Raw genomic sequence first — 15,392 nt, 5'->3', positions numbered from 1 at the left:
AATCCAGAAGCTGTGGTTCAAGGTTATGGGAGAAAGCCAAGTTTCCCAAACTTTGTTTGCTCAACTATCATTAGAGGAAAATAGTTGTGCTGTTTTATGAAGGTGGTAGCAGCCACCTCCAGGCTCTCTGCCAGACTTGGTACAGAGAAGCAGGTGGAAACATTTGATTTCTCCCCTATCTTGTTTAGGGAAAAGGCATGATGCCAACCTGTTTTTTTCTTTATTATGGGCACCACTTTGAAGTAGCTCATGCACCACCAGTAAGTCAGTTGTAATACTTTGGGATGCCCAGGTACAAGGCCCTCCATCTCAGTTTGCTATTTAAAGCTATGCTGCTGCAATCTGCAAGGCGTGGGTGAAATGCTGTGCCCATGCAAAGCCCTGCAGAGAACCTGCCCACTGCTGGCATGCTGCATCCAAAGCAAGCAAGTCGGATGTTTCCACTGAAATTAAATAGTGGATTCTTCAAGTAACTATTTTATTTATTCTTCTTACATCAATCATGAAATCATAACAGTAAATGTTTTAGAACTCCCATGATTTTTCACTAAGCATAACCCCATCAACTGACTCCAGCAGACCAACACACAGCTTCCTGAGGAAAAAATCACTCGCTGAAAGGGAGGGAGAACTGTATTTTCTATATTTAGACTTCAGCACAGTACAGCATGTTTTCTCTTCTGCTCAGAGACATCAAATGGAGAGCTCTAAACATTGGGTAGCAATTAGTTACTCATGTTCATGTGTTTGGGGGAGTGCAGCCCAAAGGAGCATGTTGCTGTTGCCTGCACAACCATTTCCTGGATTTCTAGGTAAATGACCCTAATGCTTTCATCTTTAGTCATCATTACTCGTGGCTGTAGCAACATCTGTGGGTGACAAAGTGTGACAGCTGACTTCTTTTTTAACGAGAGGTGATGTATAACATATTCTTTCCCCACATTTAACGTTTGCCTCACAGGGGCTAGAAGTTAATTAGTACACCTGGTCAGTAAAAGTTTTTAAAAATGGTAATTGGATTTTTTTTTGCTGATGTCTTTAGCTTGTTTCATATTCAGCAAAAGCCCTGAAGAAGACTATTCAGAGCCAAAATAAATAGCACCATTGTATAAATAAAACAATCTCTAAAAGGCTGCAGTAGAACTCAGTTGGGTGGTATACTAAAATAGCATATTTGCTGTTTGATTAACTGTTGAGTGCTCTAAGTAACTACTGAAAGATATCATTCAACACTAAAAAAAACTAACCCAGCATAAAGCCTTACCTTAACACTGAGAAAACTCTAGCCATTTTTCCTATTGCTCGTATCTTGTTCCTTATAACCTCCTTTCGAGCAGCAGCTGTTGCACCTATGGAAAAGACATTAAAAACCGTTATAGGGATTTGTAAACAATTTATCACTAAATACTTTCAATACTAAATACAAGAAACATCATATTAATGCTACAGTTTGCCAAACTAAGCCACATTTGCAATCAAAACTGAAAACACTTTTTCTCATTCCTAGTTAAAAATTATTTAAGGATAATAAAGCCTAAGGGCAGAGTCATAGAAACGAGCATGAGATGGTAGGGGTTGTGTTTGCTGGCAGTGGCAAAGAGAGTTCTACAGAGCAAATTCCTTCTAATCACTGCTATGGACTGCTCAAAATTATAATTGCTTTGAAATTTGTGAACTCATGCAATACTCTGCCTTTTAAAAAAGGCAGACTACAGTTTGGCTGAGTTTCAGGTGTACTTGTTACTTGGGCATCATCAAAATCTGTACATGCAAGAGAGAACCACCTGAATGGAAAAAAGCAAACAGGACTTATTACAAAGGATCCCCCACATCCCCAAGAAAATGTTCTGTTACACTCAGAAAGCCAGTTTCATTAATTATCACAATCAGAACCACATACATCATGAAGATTTCTCCTAAAGGTTTCTGAAGGACAGCTAACCTTGACTTGTGTGGATGCTGCCTGACAACTCCTGCCTGTTCAAGGGCAAAAATGAAAATTTCTGTTTTCAAGTTCTAACAAATTGATCTATTTTGTAGAGCCCATCAGGGAAGCTAAATCAGCAGAAAGGGGTAAAAATGAGGAGGACAACATTAGTGAAGAATATGCTTGGATGAAACCAGACAAGTAGCGGCGGAATCAGAACTGGCTTCAGCGTGCAACAATCCAACACCTCCCAACACCACACATCATCTTTCCTGCCCTGAAAAACTGTTATGACAGGAGCTCAATGTCATGGAATTCATGAACTCAATGGACTTTTTAAAGGGATAGCCCACAGACTAAGAGGAATGATATCTGTGTGTTTATCTGCCAAAAACAAGAAAGGTGATGGTGTACTGGAAAATGTGGAACCTGCTATGATATACCACAATACTGTCCTGGTTTTGGGTGGAATAAAGTTAGCTTTCTCCTTAAAAGATACTCAGAATGATGGCTTTCAAATCTCCCACACATAAAGATAAAAATATAGAGCAAATATTAAAACATATAAAGATAAAAAGAGATATGAACACTTGGGCATAAATGTCTAATTCTAGACAATAAAGAGTGGGAGAAACGGCTATAATTCAGCTGTAGCTGAATTAATGTAATATATTTTAAACAGCTTAATGAAAAGTTTAAATAAAACAGGCCTGATTCAGCCGGGTTCTCCAGGAACAGAAGGTGGTACCTTCCTGCCTCAGTACTATGATCTCACAGAACTGTACTCTCAAGACAGACAAGACATGGTTTTCAGCCTTTCCTATTCCGAAAACACTTGAGCATGATTTTTCTTCCTTTCTTACCCCTACGCATCACAATCCCTACTTGCTTATTACAAGTCCACACTGTTCTGGTGTATCATATAAGGATATTCAAAAAATTGAACAGCAACTAAGACTGTAGGATATTTGAGAACTGAAAACTGGAACTGTAATTTATGACTGAAGTGAAATATAATGTCCTACATTTAAATACAAAATAAGAATAGAGAAAAACCCCCTCCTTAATCATAAAACACAACAGGCTCAAAGGGAGTATTTTGTATCTCATTGATACACATAAAGGTTACTAAAAAAAATATACTTAAAGAGTTTGGTCTCCACTGAATTTCCTAATGTGTCACAAATATGTGAAAATGACATATGCTTAGTAAACATTACGAATAATTTTATTTATTCTCTCTGGCTTTATTAACAAATGTACTTGATATTCACAATGTTTAATTGCCCTGTTAGTTTTGACTGAATATCACTAACCTCACAGTATGTGGATTTCTTAACTATTTATACATAAATCTTAGACTCACATTCCAAGTGTGTCTAGTTTAATATTTTGAAATTCACTATTACTGCAAATCCTGATGAATTACTTGAGCTATACTTAAGCACAAACTGATGTGAAAGTAAATGGGTCAAAACCTGAGAACTGGCTATAGGTAAAAGGGTTAATTTTAGCCCTTGCAAACATTGCCTGATATCCTCTTAAGATTCTACCTTCTTTTCTTAGAACCACAGACTCATTTAGGCTTGAAAATATCTTGAAGATATTCCAATATCTAAACAAACCCTTTTTGAATGAAGGAACTAAAAAAAGAAATTTAAAGTTGAAGTGTAAAAATTATTTAGGGGGTAATATAAAAGCTTTGAATCTTACTTCAGTGATTTAACAAGTTCTATTGGATTTTGGATTGGTATCAAAACACAGAATCTGCAAGCCAGCTATGAAGGATTAATATAAAAGGTAATTTAAATGTTCAGGTTAAGAAGCACAAGAAGGAAAAAAAGGGTATAAATGCTGACAATACTCTGAGACGTAGGATTGAGCAGATTTAAAACAGTGCTGAGTAAAAAAGTCAACCCCAAATCTCTCACTGGTACCCTCATATATATTATGTAGTTAAGCATTAGGAAAATTAAGAAAACTTGAGCCTTCCAACTTATTGAATACCTTTCTTCTGTGCATAAATGGGATCTTCTTGTGAATTCCAAAGAGGGGAAAAGAAAAAGATCAGTGATGTTTGTAGAATGAAAATAAAAAATAATATAGAACATTTGACAACATCAACGGAAGTGTAATGTTTAAGTAAAGTCTGAAAAACAGAAAAGAAACAAATTAAGCAGAGAACATCCAAAAGGAAAGAAACAGGTTGAAATGAGAGGGGAAAAAGAAAAATAAAAAAAGAAACCTTTTCAGCTTAAAGCCTTGTTAGTAGGTTTTGCAGGAAATCAACATGCAGGTAGGAGACCAGCAGCGGTGTCACCACCTCTCCAACACAGACTTTCTCCTGCTTTGATAAAGCTAATCACTTCTCAAAACCAGCCCCACCCTGGCCATATGGGCTGTGCCTGTGTGATGATGCCTCTTTTGTTAAAAAGGGTCAAACTGATTGCTCCAGTTCTCTCACAGAGAAGCTTACTGTCACAGGCACGTCTGCCTCTCCTAGAGCATCTGTGCCACCCGCTGCACGCCTGCCTTTGTCCAACTGCTCCAGCAGCTCTCGGGCAGCAAATGCAAATGCCACCACTGTGTAAGGTACTGCATTTTAAAATCAGCTCTTTGAGGGCAAGACAAGTGCAGCTCTTGGTGCCCAGGCACAACTGCACCATGGTCTGGGGACACTGGGCACCTAGTGCAGGCTGCTAGGTTGGTCCAGAGGCAGAGCACACCGATGATGCGGCTCACAGGAAAATGCTTTGGGCATGGAAACAACTACATCTGACTAAATCACAGAGTCAATAATAAATACAAAGATTACATTAAAATGCCACTCTGTCACCAACTCACAGAAATTAAGTATGCACTGCAGCCCAGCCTTAGTGGTTTGGAGGAGAACAAATGCAAACCCCTGGGAAAACCCCTCAGTTTCTCTCCCAGCTAAAAATCAACTCATTGCCAAGCTAAGACACTCGCATCAGGCAGTACCATGAAGGTCTGTATCAAGATATTGGTAAGTAACAGACCTAAGGACAAGACCCTTGCTTTTGGTCTCTCAGTCTCTGTTAGTTGCTGCTGAGCTGGCTCCAGGCACAGTTGACTGCAGTGAAATGTGGCAAATGTCATATACTACTGTTTACAGCAGAACCAGGTTATGACTGGCAGGAGACATTTGACTTGGGAATTCTCTTTAGGTTGGAACTACAGCACTGTACTGGGAAGCTGTTTTCCAACAAAGGAATAAATGCTGTAGCTAATGGCTCTGACGGTGGCTTTTCTGTGAGAAGGCTGAGAGCTACACTGTTGAAGGCAATACAAAAAAAAAAATTGTAGATAATTTAGGAGTGTCTTCATGCCAAATCATGGTAAAGATGCATACAAAGCAAGCAGTGCATTTGTGTCAAATTGTTTATTGCATTATTGTACCCTTTTAATTAGCAGTTTAGTTTATTCAATCAAATGCATGAGGCCAGAAATGTTGCTAATTAAAACAAAACAGAACTCTGACTGTGTGCTTGCTAGGTAGAGGTATTTGCAGCTCCTGTTGCTAAGTGATATGTTTGATGCACAAACATACAGCACATGAACTAACATTTGCCCAAGACATTTTTTTCTGGACCAGATTATATTGCAACCACCATAGCAAACAGGAAAGAGAAAGTACAGCAAGAGGAAACTATCAGAGATAAGGAAACTTGACCTATCATGTTCTCTCATTTTTAAAGTGAGTGAAACCAAAAGGCCAATACAGGCCAGCAGGGACATATGGGATAAAGGGCATTACGATATTTAGGCTTTTTTCACAGTAAGCTTACACAGAAACTGCCTACAACAAATTGATCAGATCCCCATGATGTGTTTCCTTAGGGGGGGGAAAAAAACAGTGAGGGGGCAGGGAAAAAAAAAAAAAAAGGAACACATGCTGTTGAGCATCCTGCTTATGGCTAGATGCAACATACATGACTCAGAACTAAAAATAATAATAAATGAAAAAAGGGCTCACAAGAACACCATGCAGTGAAGTCAGGCAATACTGATGGGGCTTTGTTTTGAAGGAAGGAATGAGAGGGGAAGACAGAAGGCAAGAAAACGTAAAAGAAGGTAACGAATGATCAGTGCAAACCATAGTGATGGACCATTCTCACTACATGTGGGAACCCAGGTCAGGGCATGTTCAAACTGCAAGGAGAGAAAGGAAATCAGCAGCGAGCCCTGAAAACTATTGATGATCTAAAAATAGCAATGATTTTTAAGAATCATTCCATAAAACAAAATGCATCTGCTGTTGCAGATATCAGGTGGTTCCTACTATGGTGAATACTGCTAAAAAGAAATCAGCCAGTAAACAGGACTAATCCTCCAAGGAAGCTGGACAGAAATTACTGATGAAGAACAGTGGAAATATTGAGCCACTACAAGACTGTCAGCAGACAATCCTTACAGAAACAGCTTTGATTAAACTGGTAATCATTCTGGTCTGTTTCACTGAGAACACAAATGAAACACATCTTGTACTTCTCTTCCCCAAAAGGCAAGGCTTTTTAAAAAAAAAAAAAAAAAGAAGAGGGAGCTCGACGGAAAGAGAATTTTTGTTTGCTGTACAGATAAGAAATCAGAACCCACTAAGAAATCATTACAGATATCAGCTTCTATTTAAATTTAAATCAACATCAAATTTACTTCTATATCCGAATCCTTCAGTCTCTTCCATATGTATGATCCCCATGAGCCTAACATGTCCATTGGGCTGTAGGTAAAAGTGAGAGCTCACGGCAAGCTGCAGCACCAGTGCCACAGAGCCCATTTTACAGTTCCAAGGGGACTGATTACCTGGGAAAGCAGACATGAACATATGCCAGCTCTGGTTTTTAGCTACACATGCTAAAGACAACTACATTTCTAGTATCTTCCTTGCCATAATGTTTTACACAGAGAAATCATTCATAAGAAAAAACCTGAGAGCAGATTTAGGTAACTGTATTAGTGGCACAGCAGTAGGAATGGTTTAGTTATTCCTCAGCTGGAAGGAAACTTTACTGCTGTTAGATATTGTTACACAGTACACACACATGCAAGCCCAGAGCATTCCAGCCTGTCTCCCTGCTCAGACACCTGCAATGCTGCAAACTCCAGGTGTGGAGCAGTGCCATGGCAAAACTCCCAGGGAGGTGGGATGGGGGTTCACTTGCCTCTCAGAAAAAACACAGTAAATACAGAGACCTCCTTCAGCTGGAGAGGGCTGCTGCTCAAGACCCCTAACACCTCCCTATTTCTGATTCTGCTTTTGAAAACATGTTCCTGAACTGTAACTTGGGGATGGGAATGATGACACTCCAAAGTTTTAGAAAAAGAGTACATAGGCATTGGCCTGTCTATGCCCAATGGAAGCTTACAGTACAACTTTAAAAGGAAGTATTAGGCCAAGGCTGAATTAATTTAGAAATCTTTCCCCTAAAGTCTTTGCTTTGGCATTGCAATCAGTGGAATTTCAGCCTGTGCTTAAGAGCTTTGTTGAGCCAAGGATTTTAAGCACATGGTTTGTTGCTACTGTATTTAACTTGACACAGTTTTTACTCATCGTATGCCTCCACACAATTTCACACACTACTTTAATTACACAGTAGTGACTTATTTAAATTTCATGAGGAAAAAAAATTGGGCACAATATTCAAACAGGTATTTTCTTCTCTTCACTGATTACCAGTTTCAATAATTCAGTCTTTGTCCCAAGTCCTGCAAGATAATTGTTCATGTCCACACTCTGTGGCCGATGCAGAACAGGGAATTCCATCTGGTTTTTCAGAATAAAATCAAAGTACTATCATCTATACCAGTCTTCTCCATCACAAAGGAAACATTTTGCAAAATCTGTGACCTAGCTTCCTAGATTTGAAAGAGAATCTTAATTATTAATTACAACTTCATTAAACATTTGTCTTACTTGAAAGTTCTCCATTTGCCTAGTTCATTCATTCTGTCTAAAAACATCCTGAGAATATTCAGTAGTGTTAGATTTTTCCAGGTTCTTATTTTTAAAATTATTTCTTAGTATTTCTGTCCTTTTCATATATTTTTTTTTAGACAGATTATCTATGATTACTTTTCACAGATTTTTTTTAAAACACTGAGAGCATTCAGAGTAAGAATGTCAGGGATACATGGGATTTTTTTTCAGCTTTTCTCAATTGAGAAGGGACATTTTAGATAGCTGCTATTTATTCTTGCAGACCCTAACAGAAAATTATGTCTAAGAAAATAAACTGACTTTTAAGAATCTACAAGTTTTAGGATACAAAGTACAATTTACAGTCAAACCAACAGGTACAGGGCAACTAATCATCATATAAATTTCAACCCAAAGGATAACAGAAGTGACCATTTCTGTCTTGGCAGAAATGCCAGGTTAAATCATTTTCTATCTGTGTTTACATGCTTATTTTTAAAGATTCTATTGCTCTTGAAAGCCTTTTAGACACTCAAGTGCATCAAAAGAAGTGACTAAAGAAATACCTCAAGTAAAAGTCTTCCAAAGTCATACTACCAACATTTTGGGAAGGAGCTCTGCAGGAAGCATATTTCATTGACATAATGAAACTCACTATGAGAATACCTGTGATCTTTTGCATGAAATCATCTGCCTCCTTCATGACAACATAACCCAGACTTCGTGGAGGGAAATGCAAGTTTTTAAAGCAGAAGAACGGGATAAAGAAATGGTTTAGGTCAGGGCAGAGCCATTAATTCTTTCTGAAGCGTAATGGAAGCAAATCCATTGGAGTCCAGCACAACAGTTGCTTTCAGTGGCACAGAACTCAACTGGGACTCAGAAAATTATTTCATGGTTAGTAAATAAACTTTTAAAGCAATTCCACGGCAAACAATTTCAACCAAGGGTAGAGGCTCTTACCATCAAATCCATCTTCCTCTGTTCCCAGTTCATCATCTGAGCAGATGTTCAGCACGTTTACCAGCATCTCTGTCACTAAAATGGAAAACAAGTGCAAAATGTTGATATTAAGCTTCCCTGGTCTGTCAGATAGCCAACTCCAGCTGTAGTAGTGTGAATAAAAATTCAGCACAATAACAGCACCCACTTTTTAAACAACAGGATCTGTAATATTAGAAGCTGAAAGTGTCCTGTGTAGCTTCTAAAAAGCACAAGTTTCCACAAATATTTTTCCAAATACAATGAACACAACAAATAGACTTAAAAAAATCTGCTAATGATCTCTCTTTTTGCAACTGTCAGTGAGGTAACATTTGTTTTCTCCCCCTCAAGGCATTTTTTGCTTTTCACTCAACTTGGATAACAAAATGACCCCTCTCCTGTTGCTCCTAAACTGCAATAGGATTTGATTTCCCTGCCCAGCAAATGGGAACAACATTCCAGTGGAAAAAGGTACAAGAGGGATCATAGAGTATTTCTTTATTTATCCAGGTTTTGGATACTACTTCAAGTTCAACAAAACATTAACCTTTGTAAGATGTCCCCTTGAATTCAAGGGACAAATACAAATAGACCAGACAGTGTACATTCCTTAGAGGTGGAACTATTCTGTATTCAACAGATACATCACTATTGGAAGAACTTAGGCCATATTCAGCTTGTTTACTTTGAAACTTGGGCATGAAAGGGTCAGCCACAGACTGTCCCTACCTTGGTCTCGTTTCTTTCCAGAGAGACAACTGTGAGACACTAACTAGAGAGCATACAAACTAAGAACAGTGGAAAAAAACCAACCCCAGCTAAAACCAAAACCAAGAAAATGCAACTCAGAGAACAAAAAGGCCAAAGTTATGACATAAAATGTGAAGCAATTAGCAGATTAAGAAAAACTTCACTACAGCTACATGTAGTAAGCAACATTAAATGTGTTACCAGGCTTGTCTACCCTTGTACTGGCTACGCAGGTTGAAACTTTAATTTTTTTAGTCAAGTAGTTAAAATTAAAAATTAAAAAAAAATTAAAAATTAAAATCCTCTTCTGTAACCACTATGAAGGCTTGGAAAATTAGAAGGGTGGGAAAAAGCTAGATTTTTTCCTACTTTAGTGAAGGATTTAATATTTTCCTCTGACAGTATTAGTGGAAAGACTTTCCACGTTAACAACAACCAGTGAAGCTAACAGCTTCCTACCTTGGTTGGCCTTTGAGGGAAAAAATCTATATTAAAAGAAAGGGAATAAATAACAAGTTGTGTGGAACACCAACTTACATCCTTTGAGTATTGCTTTGCATAGAAAGGAAAATACCGATTTCACTTCTTTGGGCTCTAAAATTTCCAAGAAAATGGTGAATGTGACCTCTGGAAGAAATGAAGGAGGAAAAACCACCCCCAAGATGTAAGAAGAATGAGGAACACCATGGTGTCAGAACCTCAACAATTCTGGCCATGCATCCTGCAGCCCCATCTGAGCAGGCTGCTGATGGGAAGCCTCTGAGAAGTGACCTTCCAGCACTGCAATGTGTGTGGAGAACATGCCCAACCTAAGAACAGCCTGGCTGAGTTTACAGCCAAAGAAAATGAACACGATTTATCTGCTTCACAAGAGTCTGCACACGCCTCAGTGACAATTATGTCATGTCTCCATTAGTGCAAGCAGCTGCCTATTCTTTGGTAATCCCTGTTTTATGGTCTATCTGCTTTGTCCACAGAGACCTCAGGTGTCTCACAAGCAGCTTTCCTCAAACAAAACAGTAGCTCAAAACAAAGCTGGTCATGACTGCAGGTATGAGACACAGCTGGCTGTATTTCCAGTTGCCTATTAAGAGAGAACTGTTATTCCAAGCAGCTTTTAAGAGTTTATTAGAGTTTTCTGGCAGTAATTTTTTGTTGCAGCAATACTCTATAATGGATGGATCAAAGCAAGCCTCATCTCAGGCACTGAATAAATGACTTGGGGTTTAGGCAGTTTGTATTTTGTATTAATTTAATATGCTAGACCAAAGTGTTCTCATGCCTTTTGTGTACTTGCCATTCACAGCATGAAGCTGCATTTAGGCAACATCAAGAGCATTAGGTTTCAATAAAATATCATTTGTGATCTTTAGACTCTTCTTGCCAGCGATGAGGCACCACATGTCCTGTGCAGAGAAGGGGATGAGGAGCAAGTTTTCCTTCCTACTGGCATCCCTCTACTCTCTCCAGGAACAGTTAGTCAGACTGGCTCTTAATATCATCAGCTCTGTGTTTGCTAATGAAAAAGCAACCCACCCATAAAGGTAATGTGAGTAAAGATGCAACCCCATGTAGAGAAGTCTGTTGAGACATCCATTCAGCAGTGATATCCAAGGGGATGTTCAAAAGCTTATAACAGAAAAACAAATCAGAATTTTGTTTAGTGAATGCACCTCTGGCCTGCAATGCCATAAAATCTATTTCTGCAGCAGAAAGATAAGGGTATCATCACCTGGAAAGAGTGGAAATTATAAAAAAATATGAGAAGTGTGATTAACCACTGGTAATTGCTTGCCCCTCTGAGCCCCATTTCTACAACTTTGTCTTCAAAAACAAGACACCTGTCTTCAAATTATTCTTGTCCTTTAAAATAAATGAGGCTACATGCACAGTGACCAAGAAACCATTCTGCAGTCTTTAGAACAGAACTGATTTACATACATACCCTTCTCACCAACAAACGGCAAGGACCAGGTAAACACATCCATGAAGTTTGGAAGCCAGTACGGATGAGGGGAGCAGTTGAACTGCCTGATATTCATAACATTGTTCTCATATTTCAATACTGCAGCTAGAAGGAAGAAAGAAAAGAAACAGAAGAGACATCAGCCATGTGTGTAACTGGCTACCAGACCAGGAATGAGGACAGCATGCACAGCCCACAGAGCTGCTCAGCAGCTTCCATACACTTGATCCAGTGGCACCACCTGAATGCTACTTATAGTAGGATAAAGCCTCACTGAAGTTGAAAGCCATTTTCAGTCTGAAAGCAGTGTCAACAGCTTTCCCTGCCACTAAGATGGGCTGGTAAGTGAATTAATATCTCTGAGTAGTCAAGAACATGAGCTCTGGGATCTGCCACCAGTGAGGAATGAAGCAGAGTATTCAGTCCCCCATTTCACACAGTTATCTGAGCTCCTCACAGCCATGCTTTGGAGATAACAGAATAAAGCATTTATGACTCAAAGACTGAGCACTGCTCTTCTGATGGACATTTTCAACATATTTCATTCACAGTATTGTAACTGAGAAGACATCTGCTTCTCACATTATGCAAACTCTAGGCAGGCAAAAACGTGCTCCCTATAATAGGAATCAATACTAATACAATTTGTCTTGCACCATTTAACATTCTCATCATTCTCATCAACACACAAACACACAGACTAAGTCTGTTCACAGGCAGAAATATAGATATTTATGCCACACCCACTTTTTAAAGCACTGCACCAAGTTCAGTGTTAACTATTGTTAATGGACTTCAGGCTCATGTCTGAAATGGTAATCCAAAAAGGTAGCTTTGAGATTATCACCAAAGTGACTTAAAGACATGAAATTCTTTAAACAATGCAGTTACAGGAGACTGCATGCAGGATATTTAATTAACACAAGCAACAGAAACAGTCAACATAAGGTGTGTCATTCTGTGCTTTCCCCTTTCCTCCAGCCTTCCCACTTCCATCTCCCCAGGGAGGAATGTAGTTCCAGGGACTGGTTATCACTTAATAGCCAGCAATAAAGTTGCACAACTGCAATGTGAGACAGCATTGTGGGAAATGCAGTGTTGGCTGAAGGGACTGAAGAATTCCTTCTGATTATTTCTCTCTTTTCTGATTATTTCTCTGATTGTCTGTCAATCAGAGAAGAAACCTTTTTTTATGCACTAGGTTGTTGCTTCACAAATATTTAATAGGATGTTAAATGCCTTCCATTTTGTGGTCAACGACAGAGTCCAGAGCGACCTGGGAGTTTCTGAAACATACTCCCTGACAGACACAGAAAACAGCAATAATGTGAACTTTTGCCAGGCAGACACCATCCACTTAAATAAACCACATTTGACTCTTGCCCATCCCAGTCTGACAACTGGCAGTCAATCTGCTGCTCAGCAGAAGAAAAAAATGGCTTAATACTAGTAATAGCAAAAATGAGAAAACTAGTGTCAATGCTCTGAATATTTCCAACAGATTTTGGCTGAAATCACATGCAGCAGATTGAAATTCATTCTTTTTCTATTACTGTGACACAATTACATAATAAAAATAAATAGTTTGTGGCTTTACAGAAAAAATGAGTCAAAACCACACAAAAAGGACCACTTAGTGGTTGTAAAGATTCATTTAGAAGGACTAAAACTTCATCATCTTAGTGAGCTGAGGTAGTTCCCCTTCCCACTACTTCTTCAATTTATCAATTAAGTCTACTTCTAAATTCTGTGAAATTTGAATGAAGAAATAAGTTTTACAGGGAACTTTTAAAACTGGCCTCTGAAAAACCTGAACCCTATGCAAAACAGTTGCAAAACATAAAATTAAATAAAAATGGCTTTAGTTAGGTTGTTTCCTTTGAAAGGAAGATAATTTAAGATTACTGTAACAAAAAATATCCTCACAACACCTTGTTAATTTATATACCTGAATAGCTTACAAAATAAAGTTCCAATAATAGTATTTCAAAAAATTCTCCCATGTAAATGACCTGTACATCTCCTCAACAAATCGCTTCAAAATAACATTACACAATAAAGCAGGGTAATAACAGAGAAGCCTTCTAAAATAACTCTTCTCTTAAAAGTATAGAATAAAATGGGGTATCATAAAACCAGTATCACAAATACTTTTTGGCATTTAAATTAAAAATCTGTAATTTACAAGCACAACGCACACAAAATATTTTTATTAGGTAAGTAATGAAGATGATATTTAACATGCAAATCAGCTCTTGTTATGAATGTACAGTCCTGATTACTACTTAGTAGTCAGAAGAGGAAAACTTTGCCTGGATCAAGTAGAAAATACTCCTCAGATAACAGCAGGAGTTTCCCTGAGCTTATCTGCCTCTGTGGTTTCTTTTGATAATAGCTTTCTTTTCCCTCTCTGTTGGCTCAGAAAAGATTGGGGGTTTCAACTCTGCTTCATTCCTTAGTCCTTAGTTAACTCAGTGCCTAAGAAGCTACAGGAGAAGCAGCAGCCCTGAAAGAGTACACAGCTTTTGAAGGTTACAAGAGTGGAGGTCACACAGTCGCTGATGGAGGAGACAGAAGTGGAATGGGCTCCTTTGGTTATGAAACTTGTAAGAGAGGAAAATCTGACTCTACTCAACATTTGGTTATTATTCCAGGCTGAAACCTCAATACTTTTTCTTTTCAAACACAGACAGATGATAGAAGACCAAGCCATCAACCATTATCATGTATAATCACCAACCAGAGCAAGAATCTTATTTTATTATTCTTAACAGACACACACATTTTAACCTAATTTTGATACTTGCTGTTGTAAGTAAGTTTTAAAAGCTAATGTTTTGTAAAGTGAAGATGTACAGATAGCCCAAATGACATTACACTTGTTTCCAACGGTAGTAACTGAGATATTGGATGCTGAAATCACATCAGAGTGAAATGAAACACTAATGCAGCAGGCAAAGGGCATTTGTACTGTTTAGCTTGAAGCATTTAACACAGCTACCCTAAGGCTGGGAATATGGGTGTTGAAAACTGTGCAGGTAAGACACCTCCTTCCTTTGGCTACAAATGGAGACAGCCCTTCTAACCTTCTCAAGGTTAGACACAGCAGCTAGGGCTAGACCTCCCTGGTCTCCTTCAGTTAAAGATGAGCCTGGAGCAACTGTGTCACACCGGTCAGATCCGAATGGATGTCTCAGACCCTCGGGCATCTCAAATGGGGCTTTCAAAGATTATATATTTGGAGGTAAGTTAAGGCCTGAAGCCATGTGAACAACATTAAACTGTGTGACAGATAGCTCAGAATTTCTCAAAGACATGACATATCCTGCTTCATGATCTGACAAATAATTTTTCAGGGTAAATTAATTAATAACATTTTAATCAGAAAAAAAAACAATCAGAGGAAAAAATAATGAGCTTGGTAGAAATACTAGCCCAGAATATTTTTAGATGAACAACCTAAATATATTTTCAGCAAACAATTTAACTAATTTTCTTGTAATTTTCTTTCAGAAAACTCATCCCACATTTAGAAAATGAATCAGTGAAAAGTCCCCCAAATTCTTCACACCTAAGAAAGAATTTCAATTTCTGATTTAATGCCAAATTAACTTCAGCATTAACTGTGCAACTGGGAACAATGCCTTCTCAAGAAGAGTTGCTAAGTAACCACAGCATTTTCTGCCCAAGTCAGGTCAGGGATAAGGGTTAGTAAAATGAACTTAAATACTATCAAAGGACAAAAATTATTTACTCTACAAGGTAATGGTCTAAATAATCAAGTACAGAAGTGAAGATAATTGTAGATGGAAATATTTTTCCTTATA

At 38.3% G+C, this 15,392-nt stretch overlaps 1 protein-coding gene across 2 annotated transcripts in view; it reads right to left on the bottom strand.

Annotated features, from left to right (window-relative positions):
* PPP3CA (protein phosphatase 3 catalytic subunit alpha) overlaps positions 1–15,392 on the bottom strand; it is a 171,174-nt gene that overhangs the window by 10,244 nt on the left and 145,538 nt on the right. For both annotated transcript variants that reach the window (XM_071431847.1, XM_071431848.1), the window contains exons 9-11: positions 11,545–11,670; positions 8,829–8,903; positions 1,265–1,349 (exon numbers count right to left, since the gene is read on the bottom strand). In XM_071431847.1, the coding sequence (XP_071287948.1) occupies positions 1,265–1,349; positions 8,829–8,903; positions 11,545–11,670 (286 nt within the window). The remainder of the gene's footprint in view (positions 1–1,264; positions 1,350–8,828; positions 8,904–11,544; positions 11,671–15,392) is intronic.

Source organism: Agelaius tricolor, unplaced genomic scaffold (genome assembly GCF_023055355.1).
Source record: "Agelaius tricolor isolate 1412-34295 unplaced genomic scaffold, bAgeTri1.0.p SCAF_8, whole genome shotgun sequence".
In the NCBI taxonomy this organism is placed as follows: Eukaryota; Metazoa; Chordata; class Aves; order Passeriformes; family Icteridae; genus Agelaius; species Agelaius tricolor.
This window is presented reverse-complemented; position numbering and strand designations above follow the sequence as displayed.